The sequence below is a fragment of the Corylus avellana genome, chromosome 7 (genome assembly GCF_965113065.1).
Source record: "Corylus avellana chromosome 7, dhCorAvel1.hap1.2, whole genome shotgun sequence".
In the NCBI taxonomy this organism is placed as follows: domain Eukaryota; kingdom Viridiplantae; phylum Streptophyta; class Magnoliopsida; order Fagales; family Betulaceae; genus Corylus; species Corylus avellana.
Genome location: NC_142496.1, coordinates 7260777 through 7279045, shown reverse-complemented (window position 1 = coordinate 7279045; position 18269 = coordinate 7260777). Strand labels below are relative to the sequence as shown.

At 34.0% G+C, this 18269-nt stretch overlaps 2 protein-coding genes and 2 pseudogenes across 2 annotated transcripts; 1 reads left to right on the top strand and 3 right to left on the bottom strand.

The window, feature by feature from the left end:
- Positions 1-2482: 2482 nt before the first annotated feature.
- Positions 2483-4772, bottom strand: LOC132162919 (65-kDa microtubule-associated protein 5 pseudogene; annotated as a pseudogene).
- Positions 4773-7445: 2673 nt separating this feature from the next.
- On the bottom strand, positions 7446-9155 carry LOC148584403 (uncharacterized; annotated as a pseudogene).
- Positions 9156-9971: 816 nt separating this feature from the next.
- LOC148584402 (putative E3 ubiquitin-protein ligase XBOS33) lies at positions 9972-10562 on the top strand. Its single transcript, XM_088518429.1, has 2 exons — positions 9972-10328; positions 10443-10562. The coding sequence occupies exons 1-2, from the start codon at positions 9972-9974 to the stop codon at positions 10560-10562; spliced, it is 477 nt and encodes a 158-aa protein (XP_088374555.1).
- A 793-nt stretch (positions 10563-11355) lies between these two features.
- LOC148584401 (uncharacterized) lies at positions 11356-13034 on the bottom strand. The gene is made up of 2 exons (XM_088518428.1): positions 12441-13034; positions 11356-12165 (listed from the first exon to the last, which is right to left on the bottom strand). Exons 1-2 carry the CDS (start codon positions 13032-13034, stop codon positions 11356-11358), a joined length of 1404 nt encoding a protein of 467 aa, XP_088374554.1.
- Between the last annotated feature and the right edge of the window lie 5235 nt (positions 13035-18269).

The window sequence follows — 18269 nt, the reverse complement described above, 5'->3', positions numbered from 1 at the left end:
TATAAAAAATAATTTATTAGTATTCAAAGTATGCCAAAATAATAGTTTACTTTATGAAATCAATTTCTATTAAGTAATTAACAAAATCTGTCACTTGCCACGTCATACCTAATAAAAACACGACATGTGTTATTATTAATTTTTGACTTTCAAAAATAACAATTAAGATTTTTCACATCATTTTATGATGCTATATAAGATTACACATCAGCTCTCACTTCACATCATACTGTTACAATAAATTAACCTAATATTGCTACAGTAAATTAATCTAATCTCTTATATCCCTAAAATTTTACCCCATGTGTAACCCTCCCTCATCTTCATCTTCCTCAGCCATTTCATAAAATGCGACCGTCAAATTATCGCAAAAGGCTCCCAAATCATGGTGGGGAAGATAAAAATGAGTGAGGGTTACGCACTGAGTAAAATTTCAGGGATATAAGAGATTAGGTTAATTTATTGTAGTAATATGACGTGACAAAGTAATGAATTTTGTTAAGTTATTTAACGAAAATTTATTTTAAGCAGTGAACTGTTATTTTTGCTTACCATGAAAACTTATCAATTATTTTTTATACCACATAGAGTGATTTGTAATTTAGGTCAACTACAAAGACGTATAAATTATTTTTTATATCACAGAGAGTGATTTGTAATTTAGGCCAACTACATTGACCAATTTTTCATTTATCTATATATATATATATGAAACGACGTCGTTTTTGTGTTGAAATATATATAAAAATTTAGAAATGATGTCATATGTAGTAGGATATTATCATATTACCATATAAACGACGGCATTGAATTTTTTAATTTTATCTTTAAAAAACGGTTAGCAATTATTAAGGTTATTAACCACTAACTGCCGGTTAACTTCCTAGGTAGTTAATAAATTTTATTAACCGGTCTTTTCACCCCTAGTTAAAATGATGAGTCTAAAAAGTGAAGATTTAAACTACTTTTATTAAATTGTCTCACTAAAATAATTAAAAAATGATTGGTGAAACTGCACGGAGTGCTCTTACAGTTTACACTCCACAAATTCAAATTTGCAGATTACTTACACGCTGTGTCTTTACCCATTCTTGCCCCTGGCACACCCAAATTGTGCCTATTTTTCCTTGGTTTGCAAGCCTGAGAATTGCTAGTGTCATGGTTGATTGTGTGAGATGAGAGAGGCAATTATTATATATATATATATAGAGAGAAATGCTACACTTATTTTCACTTTTTTATATTATTTTTTTCACTCATTAGAAAGACACTTTCAATAATTTCTTCAAAAATAAAAAATTAATAAAAAACTTTGTATGAACTGGAGTTGTTAGTGGATGGAGTAATGCTAAACCTCTTGTCTCTTTTATGTTATTCTAATAATAATATAATTTTTAAAATTATCATTAAATTTATAATTAATCACTATTAAATTTTAATTAAATAATAATTTTAAAAATTACATTATTTTTGAAGTGACAAAATAAATTTATAACATTATTCTAGAAGATGACAAAACCTACGTCAGCTAAATGACAATCAAAGTCCAATTTCTTCACCGTCTCTCGATAATACAACAATCTAATCAATGCAATGGAGAACTAAAAGCCGAAACGAAAAATTTGCAAATCCATTTGGGATAAACCCAAATCTGCCAGCGAAAAAGAAATTGTGTGGACAGCAACGATGATCCATTTGGGATAAAGACTCCAAGAAACATGGTGGAGTCTGGAAAGTTGTGATACCTTTTATTTTTATCTCTTTTAGTCAAAAAGATTATAAGCCTAATGTAAGAGAGTTTAGCTTTATTTTCCTGATGATTGAAGAAAAATTTGGCTTATTTGGAAAAAGAGTGGACTGACAATGACGTATTCTGAAAGAATCTTCCAAAATAGGGATAATATTTGCCTTTTCTTCTCTCATATTTCATTAATTTTTTTAATTAATCATTGAATCTGAATTTTTAGCATAAAATTTTTATATTATTAAGTATACAGTTCTGCAAAATTATAGCTAAAAGTTATGAAGGTTATAAAATCATAAAAATGATTTCAAGCTTCTATTAACCCATGTACAATTATATTTAAGAAACATATTTGTTTGGTGCAGATTAGATCTAAGACATAAATAATTCAAATACAAAAATAAAAATAAAAATCAACTAAAAAAAGATCATTTATAAAGAAGTAGATGACGTAGATATAAAAAGATCATTGATAATGAACTTGATATATAGTTTTTGGTTTAGAAATGATTACTAGGATATAAAGTAAATAAAAATTTTAAATTTATTATAAAATTTTATTTTGTCGTGAATCTTTTATTTAAATCATAATAAAAAGTAATTAGTTTTTCTTTTCCCTTAAAACTTTTCTTTCTTGTTTCACATTTACCAAGGAGTACCATATCATATATAAATCATAGTGCGTCCCCTACAAGCTTCTCATGCTTCTTTTATGCAATATATAGGGAGGACAGGCTCTCACATGCCCTTTAACCTCTTCCTCCATCTTAGGCCACCATCACGTGGGCCAGCTAGCACTGTCATATAAACAAACAGAGAATTTTTAGTGACCATACCAAAAAAGGAAACATTTTGATTCTACTCACCAAAGAAAAAAATAATAAGAAGAAAAAGAAAATGAACTTGCCCCCACCCCTCTCCAACGCAGCATGAATCAAGAGAAAAAAAAAAAATAAATAAATGATTAGTGTCTCACTAACTGGGTAAATTTGGTGTTCACGCAAACATTGAGTCTCGACCACAAAAAAGCATAACAATCAAAACTCTTAAAGAAGAAAATATTTTTTTTCAGTATCATAAATCTATGGGTACAAAAAAAATACTTAAAATAGAATCTCAGAAATCTTAACCCTAAATTGAATGACTTTTGAGTCAAGCCCATTATTAAATTATAAAATAAATTTAACCCTATTTTGACTGATTATTGACCAACCCATTATTAAATTGGAAAATATATTAACTCTTTAAAATATAAAACCTAAAGACTAATTTTATTTTTTTATTTTTTTTTATTGCATCACTCTCCCCTCACCAAAAAGACTTGATGATAAGATGTTGACGTGTTTCTACCTTTCTCAATTTTACCTCTTTCTCTCTTCTTCTTTTCCATTTCTATGTTTCTCTTCTTTTCGATCACTTTCGATTTTGGTCGCTACTTTTTCAGTTCACAATAATAGTAAAACGACAACACTACCATCAATTATCTGCATTCTTTTCTGTTTTTTTGTTTTCTCTATTTTTGTCCCAGGATTAAAATTTAATCTTAATTAGCTTAAGCTCAAGCAGTAGCCATATATCATACAAATATTTGGGTTTCTTTTTGTTATGTTAGCTTTGCTTTAGGATAAATGCAAAATTGATCATATGGTTAACTTATATTACAAATCTCTCCCTGTGGTATAAAAAATAATTTATAAATTCTTGTAGTTGGCCTAACTTATAAATCACTCTATGTCGTATAAAAAATAATTTATAGGCCCACAAGATAGGCCAAGATAATAGTTTACTCCCTGAAATCAATTTTTGTTAAGTAACTTTACCACGTCATATCTAATAAAAAATGCGGCATGTGTTATTATTAATTTATGAACTTTAAAAAAGACAACTAGGATTTTCTACATCATTTTAGGATGCGAGCTAAAATTACACATTAACCCTCACTCCACGGGTAAAATTTTGAGGACAGAAGAGATTAGGTTAATTTATTATAGCAGTATAATGTGAAGTGAGGGTTTATGTGTAATCTTAGCTAGCGTCCTAAAATAGTGTGGAAAATTCTAATTGTTATTTTTAGGGAAATTAGATATAAAATCCTTAGGTAAACGCGCTTTTTTTAAAAACTCCCTGGGTTTTTTTTTTTGAAAATTTAGTCCCTGGGTCACTCGAAACTACTAGAAAACTCCCTACCGTCAATTTTTGTTAACTTCCGTTACTCTAATCAAAACTCACCGTTTTATCTGATTAAAATACTATTTTTTTTATTAATTTAATTTAAAAAATTCAATCTTAAAAAAAAAAAAAAAAAAAAAAAATTTTGAAGGGTGGCCAAGGGTGGCACCACCACCCCTGGCCGCCCACTCACCCCCTCCCCCGTATGGGGTGGCCGTAAGCCACCCCAGGGGTGGTTCGCCCACCCCTGGGGTGGCTTGCGGCCACCCCCAGGTGGTTTGGGGTGGCCTGCATGGGGAAGCGGGCTTCTTGTTCTGCAGCAAATTGTTCTTGCAGTCGTTTCTGCTCCCGAAATTTTCGCTTTTCCTCTTCCTTTTTCCTGTCGTAGCACACTATATTCTTCCAAGCTTTGTAAGACAGGAACCTTGTCATATAAGAAAGGAATTCCTTTCTCTATCTCCCAAGCTTTTACTTTTGCAATCAAATTCTCGCAAATAGATGATATTTTGCTGACCAGGGTCCGTGCTTTTTCAGCATGTTTCAGATTTTTGTGTGCTTCCTCTCCTCTTCCAGCACTATAGCGATTTTCATCCCTTTCATATTCTTCAAGCCACTTCTCCTCCTCAATTGCATATCTCCATTTCTCCACCTTGTCCAAGATATCCTTCCTGCTTAAAGCTTGCTCTTTGGCTTTTGCAATCTGATCATCCATGCTTGAAAGAAGATCAGACAGATCCACATTACCAGAATCTACGAGGCTCCCGAGAATCTCTCGCGCTACATCACTATCTACATCCATATGAACCCCTCGGTAGATTTCTTCTAGTTCATTTTGCCTCTTAAACACCAACTCCTTCATTTTGCCTCTCGCTGTCACTCTCACCAATTTCATCCCATATTATCTGCAATTCGTGAAGAAGAGAGGCGCAAGTGGTGCGAGTGGGGGGCATATTCGTCATTTCACAAGCGCTTGAAGAAGAAAGAAGAAGAAGAAGAAGCCAGAGAGAGAGAGCAGAAGAGAGGAGCGTTACGAGCGTTCGCGAGCCACCCCATGGGTGGTTTGGGGTGGCCCGCAGGCCACCCCATAGGGGTAGGGGTTGGGGGGGGGGGGGGGGGTGGCCAGGGGTGGTACCGCCACTCCTGGCCACCCTTCAATTTTTTTTTTTTTTTTTTTTTTTAAAGATTGAATTTTTTAAATTAAATTAATAAAAAAAATAGTATTTTAATCAGATAAAACGGTGAGTTTTGATTAGAGTAACGGAAGTTAACAAAAATTGACGGTATGGAGTTTTCTAGTAGTTTCGAGTGACCCAGGGACTAAATTTTCAAAAAAAAAAACCCAGGGAGTTTTTAAAAAAAGCGCGTTTACCTAAGGATTTTATATCTAGTTTCCCTTATTTTTAAAAGTAAAAAATTAATAATAACACATGTCGCGTTTTTATTGGGTACGACATGACAAAGTAACAGATTCTATTATATTACTTAACAAAAATTGATTCCAGAGAGTAAACTATTATTTTGGCTTACCCTGAAGATCTATAAATTATTTTTTATACCAAATTGAGTGATTTGTAATTTAGACCAACTATAGAGACCTTGTGACGACCCCGATGGGCGAGTCAATTAACTAATAATTGATCTCCCATGGTTCATCTCCCAGTCCTATCCCTCACAAGACAAGACTTAAGGATTTCAACCTCTCAAAGATGAGAGACCTCAGTGGAAGACTTTCTAAACTATAGGAATATAGGGCATTATACACACAACCACACATTCATACACCTGAGTAAACAAAATACTTCATAATATAAAAATAATCATCAAATGTACCAGGACCATCATCAAATAAGGTTACAACCCATAATATAAGTGTCTTAACAAAAGCACAGCAGATCAAATCCTAAGTTTAAGTAAAGATAGAGAGATAACAATCTCGATCATATCAGCTCGGGTGGTTCCTCCATCAGTCCACATAGAATGTAACTAAACTAGATCCAAGTCCTCAAAAAATACTCGAATCAAATCCTGTACGATCACCCACATCTACTCCGAAGGCATCTCTGTCTAAGCTAACTAAACCGCCTAATTTTTCGTAATGGAGAGCGAAAAACATAAAATAAAAGGGTAAGTCTAAAGACTTAGTGAATGTAAACACATATAATACTCGTGCTAGTTTTTGTAATGAACTCTGATTTTTATAAAGTATGCAATAGTTTCATCATGACAATTTATCACAGATATGAAATAGATATATGATATATGCATATGATATAAAGTAATAGTCATAGTTTAACAGTATGTTCTACCCAAAATATTACTCATTCTTAGCAGGATTAGCGCTATCCCGAAAGACCTGTAATACAATGCCGGTGCTCCAGCCATTGTACGCTACTGCACATCCCATTAGTGGCATGATCGAGTCTGACCTCCGGTAGCCAAAATGGTGCTGTGGAGTGCAAACACCGACACATAGTTGAAACAGGCTTAGCCCTACTCACTCATGCCCATGTTCCATTCGAATATTGAGAAGAAACTTTTCAAACTGCATGTTATCTCATTAATCGCATGCCTATACCTCTTTTGAAAAATTCATCTCCATATGAAATTTTACTTCTCCGGATTACAAACTATTACGTATTTTTGGGTGTGCATGTTGGCCAAATCTTCGTCCATATAATTCTCATAAACTACAACCTCGATCTGTGCATTGTATTTTTTTGGGCTATAGTATTCATCATAAGGGTTATCAATGTCTCAATCTCAAAGATGGTCATCTTTACATCTCAAGAGATGTCGTTTTCGAAGAAACCATATTTTCCCTCCAAAATCCTTTGCCCAATAAAACATAAAATCCTCCGGATAATACCCATACCTACCCGACACCTCATCCTATTATCCCACAAATCTTATCCCCATTTCCTACGCATGACACACTCTCTCATGCATACATCTCTCCAACTAGCATCTAAATCACCCATACCCATCAATACTCACCCCATGCTCACACGAACAAGATAATCTCCAGTCTTATCTCAACAAACTAAACCCAAGATAACAAGCTGCAATTAAAATATTTTAAAATAGGATAATTACATATTTGAAATTGTATAGATAAATTACATTATCTCAAAATAATTTGTACATTTGAATTTGAATTGTAACTCTTCATATTATATCTATCATCAACCTATGCTAGATTACAGTAAGGTGAAAAATATTAATTTTCTGAGTTTACAATAAAAGACCAAAAATGTCCCAACAAAACATCGAACAATATCCAAATTTGGACAAAAGTCAGCAACAAAACACGCCCAAAATCGTTAGCATAACAATCTAATAGAACACATACCACAATAGCAAGAGATAACAGGGCCAACCATTTGTCCTTCAATGCTGTACATATTCCAAGTTGAACTACCTCACAATGACTAATTATGAACTTAGTACTAAACCTAAAGATAAATATTACAATGAGATTACCCAAACCCCCTAAAAATTCCTAATCAAATTACTGATCAAGAGAGTTTTCCTCTTAGACATTAGCTGGTTCTTTTGCTGGAGCCTTTGTTGACTTGCGCTTGAAATTGCACAACTTATTCACCATCCAATAGAGTGGGCGAATTATTTGAATTACGCCAGTAATCACAACCACTCCAATCCAAACTTCTGTTACATTGTCGGCGAACTTGTTAATATTATCTAAAACGCCAAACGAGGTAATCAAATCTAGTGCAAACAGATAGGTAAGTGTCATGAACACAACTGAGGTAGTCATGGATAACGATAAAAACCATACAGAGAACTTGCTCGTAAGAGGAAATCCACTAATGACCAAGAGTACAATGCACACAGATGCAATGAAAGAGGTGGTATAGAATTTTAACAAGAGTTGGTACTCTTCTGGCCACAAATAAGATAAAATCGCTGTGCCAGCTTCACATATTTCTTCCGTACAAGCTTGACTTTTATCTTCTGTTTTTACGTATTCTTGCCAAACGCCACCTGGTGGGTTGATCTTGACTTGGAAAGCCATGGAAATGCCATCACAGTGGCAACTACCATCAAAGTGCCATGTGTTTCATCGATCCAATTTCCTTGGTGCTTCAAGCGTCTACCAAATGAAGAACAAATGCCCCTCCACCCTCTCTTAAGCCATGATTGATGTTTTGACACCGGCTTCCTTTAGAATGTTTTTGATTTCAGCATGTTTAAAATCTCTTGGATAAACGTTAGACGCCTCTAAGACATCTAAAGCTGTTTGACCATACTTGTTCTTGGAATTAGCCTCTCTTTTTATTTCTGGTACTGAAAGTAAGTAATTTATGACCTGCACAAAGACAACACTCTATTGTTACTTCCAGCTGCTACTAGAAACTGTAAAAACACTTCCATCGAAGCAACCCAAATAAATTTAATTCAACCACACACACCCATTGAATGACATTTTAGTTATTCTACAAATATATCTTTCTATCTTTCTTCTAATTAAAAAATTTAGTCATACTTTATGAATACAAACAGACTTGCAAATTAAAGGAAGGAAAAGCAAGAAGTAGATCTAAAATAGTTTATATTTTATATATAATTAACTAGAAAAAAAAAAAATGCTCGTCTAAGAGATTAATAGGCAGAAATATTGTTAACACACCTTCATTTGCTTGAGCATCACTGCTAAATGCAATATGGAGTTGTCATCACGGTCTTTGGAGCTAAGGAATGATTGGTTACCATTAGCCGATGCCACTAACAATTTCAGAGCCTCCAGATGATTGTTTCGAACACACAAGTGCAACACACTGTCTCCGTTGAGTTTCACCAAGATGGACGTTGGTTGAGCATGAATTAACAGTCTCATAGTCTCTATTCGTCCTCTCATTGCGGCTAAATGGAGAGGAATTCTCTCATCTTGATCACGAATTGCGCAAACATCTGCATTTACTAGCAACAATGCTCTTACAATCTCAGTGTGACCCTCGGCAGAAGCCAAGTGAAGAGGGATTCGTCCTAGCGAATCCACCTCTTCTGCAAGTTTAGGTTTCTTGCTTAGAAGTGCTTTACTAAATTCAAAGTGACCAAGCAAAGCAGCTATGTGTAAGGGAGTGTCACCAAAAGATGTGAGTAAAACTCTATCAAGGATGAGTGCATCCCTTTGGATCAATGTGGTCAAGGGGCTCACACACCCATCTCGTGATGCTTCATAGAGTGCATCCATATTGGCTTTCTCATCATGCCCTCTATCCATCCTTCACTTGTGATTTGTGAATGTGAAGATTGAAGAAACTTCAACAAGTAATTATAGACTTACTACAGTCACGTACGTGGGTTACTTACAATGACATGTATGATCCGCAAACGAGGGCCAACTGCTATGTCTCTTTGGTCAAGACACATGTTTGTGTTGGGTTCGTCCAAACAAGTTTCACGGCTGGGTAAGTAGTATTATTGGGCGAGAAATGTTAGGAATCAATAAATTTTTCATATTTAACTCATATTTTCTTACAATTAATTAACCAATAATTTGTGGAGTTCATCATTTACTTATATAGAGTTTACATAAATTTACAAATCTAAAAATTAATCGTAAAAAAATATGAATTAAATATAAAAAATGAATTAAATATGATCATTTTTCTGGTTGGGCAACAGGACCGTGACCAAGGCATGATGGGTAGAAGCCACTTGGCTCTGTTGTATAACGCGTTTTTGATTGCTCAGCTACCTACGTCATTGTACGGAAAATGTTGACGTCTATCTCTCCATTACTACTATAAGGAGATTGCCTTTTATAATAAATATTTTATTTATTTTCAACGACCCATTTTGGTCATTTTATTTTTACCTTTTTACTTGTCCCACCCTTCAACAAAGTCCACACGGTAACCAGCATAATATCACGTGGGTGAGAAAAAAAAACATGGACCTATTCATCAAAAAACAAAAAAAAGCATGGACCTGAGGGACGGCCAAAACCCCAGATTCAGAAAAGTTTCCGACTGGAAGTTCCTCTGGTTCCTCCCTTGGTTGGAGTTTCTTCAGTTTTCACATTCACAGGTGAAGGATGGATAGAAGGCTTGTTGCAGAAGAGACAATGATTGCAGAACTCTATGAAGCCTCACGGAATGGGTGTGTAAGCACCTTGACCACTTTGATCCAAAGGGATGCGCGCATTCTTGATAGAGTTTCACTCACATCCTTTAGTGAGACCCCCTTACATTTAGCTGCTTTGCATGGCCATCTTGAAATTAGTAGACTTATTCTTAGCAAAAAACCTACACTTGCAAAAGAGGTGGACTCGCTAGGAGTACTCTTGGCTTCTGCTGAGGGTCACACTGAGATAGTAAAGGCATTGTTGCAAGCAAATACAACTGTTTGCTTAGCTTTTGATCAGCATGAGAGAATTCCTCTCCACTTTGCTGTAATGAGAGGACGAATAGAGATCATAGAAGAGTAAATTAGAGCTCAACCAGAGACCATAAGGAAGAATCTCAATGGTGAGAGTGTACTGCACTGTGTTCAATATAATCGCCAGGATGCTCTAGAACGGCTAGTGAAGTTGGTTGACTGCGATGAACTCCTCAATTCCAATGACCATGATGGCAACTCCATATTGCATTTAGCTGTGATGCTGAAGCAAATGAAGGTGCGTTAAAAATCTGTTACTACTCTCTTATAATAGATATTTCTTTCTAGTGATATATAAAGTACGTAGAACAATGTCCGCGTCTATGAATTTATTTGAGATCAACTTCTCTTTTTTCCTTCCTTTTTTCGCGAGCTTTTTGCATTCATAAAGTAGGACTAAAATTGTAAATTGGTAGAAGATATATTCGTATGTTAAGGAAAAAAAGAAGGAAGAATCACAATGTTGTCATACTTGACTACAAAAAATTTGGATCATCCTCACCACCGTTGAAGAAAGGAAAATCTAGCTTGATGTATGTCTATCATGATGAATCCTAGCCCCTTGTGTGAGATCAGAAGATTCTTAAAGTTTGACTCCATCCAACAAAACTAGACTACCAACTTTAAATTCATAAAAGACCAAAAATGTCTCCACAAAAAATCAAACAATATCCAAATTCAGACAAAAGTCAGCAACAAAACACGCTGAAAATCATTAGCATAACAATCTAATAGAACACATACAACAATAGCAAGAGATAACTAGGCCAACAATTTGTCCTTTAATGCTGTACATATTCCAAGTTGAACTATCTCACAATGACTAATTATGAACTTGGTACTAAACCTAAAGATAAATATTACAATGAGATTACCCAAACCCCCTAAAAACTCCTAATCAAATTACATATTCCAAGTTGAACTACCTCACAATGACTAATTATGAACTTGGTACTAAACCTAAAGATAAATATTACAATGAGATTACCCAAACCCCCTAAAAACTCCTAATCAAATTACTGATCAAGAGAGTTTTCCTCTTAGACATTAGCTGGGTCTTTTGTTGGAGCCTTTGTTGACTTGCGTTTGAAATATTTGCGCAACTTATTCACCATCCAACAGAGTGGGCGAATTATTTGAAGTACGCCACTAATCACAACCACTGCAATCCAAACTTTTGTTGCATTGCGGCTGAACTTGTTAATATCATCTAAAACACGAAACGAAGTAATCAAAGTTAGTGCATACAGATAGGTAAGTGTCATGAACACAACTGAGGTAGTCATGGTTAACGATAATAACCATACAGAGAACCTGCTCGTAAGAGGAAATCCACTAATGACCAAGAGTACGACGCACATAGATGCAATGAAAGAGGTGGTATTGAATTTTAACAAGAATTGGTAGTCTGTTGGCCACGAATAAGATAAAACTGCTGTACCAGCGTCACAAAAATTTTCCACCGAACATTTTCGACCTTTCTCTGTTGCTCTCACATCTTCTTGCCAAACGCCACCTGGTGGGTTGACCCCGACTTGGAAAGCCATGGTTGCCATCACAGTGGCCACTACCATCAAACTGCCACGTATGTCATCGATCCATTTTCCTTGGTCCTTGAAGCGACTACCTAATGAAGAACGAATACACCTCCACCCTCTCTTAAGCCTTGATTGATCATCAATTGATTTTTTGACACCGGCTTCCTTTAGAATGTTTTTGATTTCAGCATATTTAAAATCTCTTGGATAAACGTTAGAGGCCTCTAAGACATCTAAAGCTGTTTGACTATCCTTGTTCTTGGAATTAGCCTCTCTTTTTATTTCTGGTACTGAAAGTAAGTAATTTATGACCTGCACAAACACAACACTCTATTGTTACTTCCAGCTGCTACTAGAAACTGTAAAAACACTTCCATCGAAACAACCCAAATAAATTTAATTCAACCACACACACCCATTGAATGACATTTTAGTTATTCTACAAATATATCTTTCTTCTAATTAAAAAATTAAAGGAAAGAAAAACAAGAAGTAGGTCTAAAATAATTTATATTTTATATATAATTAACTAGAAGAAAAAAAATGCTTGTCTAAGAGATTAGTAGGCAGAAATATTGTTAACGCACCTTCATTTGCTTGAGCATCACTGCTAAATGCAATATGGAGTTGTCATCACGGTCTTTGGAGCTAAGGAATGATTGGTCACCATTAGCCGATTCCACTAATAATTTCAGAGCCTCCAAATGATTGTTTCGAACACACAAGTGCAACACACTATCTCCGTTGAGATTCACCACGATGGACGTTGGTTGAGCATGAATTAACAGTCTCATAGTCTCTATTCGTCCTCTCATTGCGGCTAAATGGAGAGGAATACTCTCATCTTGATCACAAATGACGCAAACATCTGTATTTACTAGCAACAATGCTCTTACAATCTCAGTGTGACCCTCAGCAGAAGCCAAGTGAAGAGGGATTCGTCCTAGCGAATCCACCTCTTCTGCAAGTTTAGGTTTCTTGCTTAGAAGTGCTTTACTAAATTCAAAGTGACCAAGCAAAGCAGCTATGTGTAAGGGAGTCTCACGAAAAGATGTGAGTAAAACTCTATCAAGGATGAGTGCATCCCTTTGGATCAATGTGGTCAAGGTGCTCACACACCCATCTCGTGATGCTTCATAGAGTGCATCCATATTGGCTTTCTCATCATGCCCTCTATCCATCCTTCACTAGTGACTTGTGAATGTGAAGATTGAAGAAACTTCAACAAGTACTTATAGACTTACTACAGTCACGTACGTGGGTTACTTACAATGACATGTATGATCCGCAAACGAGGGCCAACTGCTATGTCTCTTTGGTCAAGACACGTGTTTGTGTTGGGTTGTCAAAGAAGTTTCACGGCTGGTTAAGTAGTATTATTGGGCGAGAAATGTTAGGAATCAATAAATTTTTTATATTTAGCTCATATTTTCTTATAATTAATTAATCAATAAATTTATAGAGTTCATTATTTACTTATATAGAGTCTACATAAATTTATATATCTAAAAATTGGTCGTAAGAAAATATGAATTAAATATAAAAATGAATTAAATATGATCATTTTTCTGGTTGGGCAACAGGAGCGTGACCAAGGCATGATGGGTAGAAGCCACTTGGCTCTGTTGTATAACGCGTTTTTGATTGCTCAGCTACCTACGTCATTGTACGGAAAATGTTGACGTCTATCTCTCCATTACTACTATAAGGAGATTGCCTTTTATAATAAACTTCAAACAAAAAATTGGAAAAAGAGAAGAAACTTCAGCAATAAATTATATAAAATAATCATATTAATTTTATACTTACTTTTCATCATAAATGGAAAAGAAAGATGAAAAAAAGAACTGAAAAGTCAGGCCTTTGGGAGGCATGGACAGCAAGCGCGAGGTTTCTTCAAGAGACGTGTATGAGTCCCAGGGGCGGACCGACATATATTATTGGGGGACATTCGTCGCCTCAAAAGTTTTAAAATTCTTCTTAAAATATGTCATTTTTTAAAAATTGTCCCTCCAAAATACTAAATTTGTCCCCCAAAATTTTTCTTTTCACATTTTTCTCCCTCTTGCAACTTAGAAAACTGGAAATACCCCCATAAAATTAGTTTCTTCCCGTTGGCTTCTGACCAAACTCCAGACCTGATTTGAGACTTGAAACTACTTTTTTGTAGGACTTTGAGCTCTGCACTCTGCATATCATCATGTCAACTTGTCAAGGCATCAAGTCATTACGCTCAAGAAATAGCATTTCTTTGTTGGGTCCAATACACTAGATTTGCTATTTTAGGTGATTTTTTTTTTTTGTTCAAAACTGTACCTACCATAATCAAGATGACACCAAGCTCACAGCTGATTTTTGAGGGATCCAATCCAATGATATAGTTCAAGTCCCACAAAATTTTCAATTTTTTTTTTTTTTTTTTTTTTGTAAAAAAAAAAAAAAGAAGCAAAATCAGTTGATGTGGTTTACTTGATTTGCAATTAACTCTATGTGATATCAAAATGAATTCAAAGATCCTTAAGATATCCAAAAAAATAATAATTTAGTTCTTACTGTCAAATTCCGTTAATTGACTTAATAGATTTTGATAGCGTAAAACATTAGAATCAATAAAATTGTGATACTTATCTTATTTAAGTCGGTGTCACACTAACAGAATATGTTAAATTAGTGGGGATTGTAGGGACTAAATTATTTTTTTGGCATAATTCAAGGACCTTTAAGTTCATTTTAGTACCATAAAAAGCTAATTGTAAGTCAGAAAAATCACAATGACTAATTTTACATTTTTTTTTTTTTTTTTTTTTCATTTGCTTAAGACCAAGCCTGAAATTTAAAAAGGAAACGTCTAATCAGCTACATTATTTGCTAGATACTATAGTTGGTGCATAGTATAGAATATAGTTGATTGTTGAGTGAATTGTAAATGTGAGTTTTTGTATTCGGATGTATAGAAAAACAGAGTATAGGAGTGTGCTTATTTTTCTACAGATTGCAGATAGAATGTTTTAGAGTAGAGTGGTCAGCTTGGCTTGGGTAACTGAAAGTCTGAAACCACACGGCACATTGGGCATAAAAATCACTATCGGATCAAAACTTAAGTATGATTCATCTAAAAATTAATAGTAATTTTAAAAGTTACATTAACTTTAGAGAATAAAAAAATGATTCCTAATATTGCTTTGGTATTTATTGGCTCCATATTAATGGACTGTACTTTTTTCGTGTTTGCCTCCTAGTATGCAAATTGAATCTGCATCTCTTTTGGTAAGGTTTCTTTGGGTGGACGGTCCCAATAAGAAAAGATAGCAACACTACCATCAGGCATCAATTATAGTCCCATTCTGTCTCACACATATATAGCACAATTATTGTTGAAATAATGATGAAGTGGAAAATAATAGCAAAAAACATTAACTTGATTTTTTTAAAATACAATGGTCCTTATTTATAAAGTATTGCGTAAATACAAGTATAGGCCTACTATCCATCCTTCACCTGTGAATGTGAAAACTGAAGAAACTCCAACCAGAGGAAGAACCAGAGGAACTTCATGTCGGAAACTTTTGTTTTTGGCCGTCCCTCAGGTCCATGCTTTTTTCTTACCCACGTGATTTTCTGCTGGTTACCATGTGGACATTATGGAAGGATGGGACAAGGAAAAAGGTTAAAATAAAATGACCAAAATGGGTCGTTGAAAAAGATGTATAAGGTGTATACACCTCTGTTTGCCATCTCTTTTGGTTAGGTTTCTTTGGGTGGATGGTCCCAATTAATAAGAAAAAGACAATAACACTACCATCAGGCATCAATTATAGTCCCCATTCTCTTTCACACGCATTTATCTCTCTTCAACTATATATCACAATTAATATAAGTATATATACTAAAATTATTAGTTTTCATGTGATTCACACGTATGTTATATCTTTATTGAAAATGCTGGACATGTGTACAAGGATGGGACTATGGCAACCTTAAAGTTGTGTAAACAATGATAAACTTTATAAGCATTGACCCCCAAAATATAATATCTTCCCCCATGACACAGATTGCCTCCCCCAAATCAAATCCTCTTCATTTTTAACTTGGACATTTGTATTTTAAAAGTGGACGGTCGTGTAGATGTCAAATCCTATTGAATTGGGTGTTTTTCTTGGTAAAATGATACTTACGTATGGCTATGGTAATTGGGCATGTAACGGCAATTTTACCATTCTCCTTACAATTTAATTTTAATGCCAATAAAAAATGGACTTACATCTGTAATTTTGTTGCTTCAAAGCATTGTTAACAAACTCACTAAATATTACTCACCAAAATAACTAAAAGTATAATTTTCTCTATTTTAACTATCCGTTTTTTTAAAGCATTCCAACCGTCTCACTCTGTTAACTATCAACTTTTACTATTTCATTTAAATATATTTTTTTTCAAATACTTATTTATATATTTTTTAACTTTTTCAAAAATAGTGAAGAAGAGAGAAAATTTATATTATTTTTTATTCATTTAGTGAGTTAATAGTACTTCAAGGTATGCCAAAATACTTAACAGTTTACTTCATAAAATCAATTTCCATTAAGTAATTAACAAAATCTATCCCTTGCCACGTCATACCTAATAAAAAAACAACATATGTTATTATTAATTTCTGACTTTCAAAAATAACAATTAAGATTTTTCACATTATTTTATGATGCTATCTAAGATTACACATCAGCTCTCACTCTACGTTATACTGCTACAGTAAATTAACATAATATCTTATAGCCTTAAAATTTTACCCCATGTGTAACCCTCCATCATCTTCATCTTCCTCAGCTACTTCATAAAATGCGACCGTCAAATTCTTGCAAAATGTTCCCAAATAAGAGGAAGATCAAAATGAGTGAGGGTTATGCACTGACTAAAATTTCAAGGATATAAGAGAATATGTTAATTTACGATAATAGTATTACGTGACAAAGTAATGAATTTTGTTAAGTTACTCAACGGAAATTGATTTTCGGGAGTACACTGTTATTTTGGCTTATCCTGAGAACTTATCAATTATTTTTTTATACCACATGGAGTGATTTGTAATTTAGGCCAACCACAAGGACGCAAAAATTATTTTTTATACCACAGAGAGTGATTTGTAATTTAGGCCAACCACAGGGACCAATTTTTTATTTATCCATATATATATATATGAAATGACGTCGTTTTTGTGTTGAAATATATATAAAAATTTAGAAATGATATCATATATAGTAGGATATTATCATGTTACCATATAAACAACAGCATTTCTTTTTTTTCTTTTTTTTTTTTAAAAAAGAACTTTTTAATTTTTTCTTTAAAAAGCGGTTAGCGGTTATTAAGGTTATTAACCACTAACTGCCGGTTAACTGCCTAAGCGGTTAATGAATTTTACTAATTGGTCTTTTCACCCCTAGTTAAAATGACGAGTCTAAAAGTGAAGATTTAAACTACTTTTATTAAATTTCCTCACTAAAATAATTAAAAAATAATTGATAAAACTGCAAGGAGTGCTCTTACGGTTTACACTCCACAAATTCAAATTTGCAGATTACTTACACCCTGTGTCTTTACCCATTCTTGCCCCTGGCAGGCTGGCACACCCAAATTGTGCCTATTTTTCCTTGGTTTGTAAGCCTGAGAATTTGGCTAGTGTCATGGTTGCTTGTGTGAGATGAGAGAGGCAATTATTATATTCAGAGGAATGCTACACGTATTTTCCTTTTTTATATTCATTTTTTTTCACACATTAGAAAGATGCTTTCAATAATTTCTTCAAAAATTAAGAATTAATTAAAAAAAAAAAAAAAGCTACAGTACCGGCCCTAGAACGGTACTGTTCAAGGGCCGGTACTGTAGCCTTTTTTTAGAAATAAGTGTTTGATTGATTTTAGTGAAAATGTTTTGTGGGAAAAAGTAAAAAAATATATTTTATATAGAAAAATGTAAAAAATTTGTTTTGTAATTATTTTTTTATTTAAATAATAATAATAAAAATAATTGATGTGATATAAAAAGTAGAGATGTTTGAATTAATTTTGAGGTAAAAAATTTTTTTTTTGAAAATTGAGGGAGGCCCTGAAACAGAAATGGCCATAGGCAAACACACCCTTCGTGGACCTTTCAAAAAGCAAATCCATTTGGGATAAACCCGAATCTGCCAGCGAAAAAGAAATTGTGTGGACAGCAACGATGATCCATTTGGGATAACTCCAAGAAACAATGTGGAGTCTGGAAAGTTGTGATACCTTTTATTTTTATTTCTTTTAGTCAAAAAGATTATAAGCCTAATGTAAGAGAGTTTAGCATTGTTTTCCTAATGATTGAAGAAAAAATTGGCTTATTTGGAAAAAGAGTGGACTGACAATGACGTATTCTTGAAGAATCTCCCA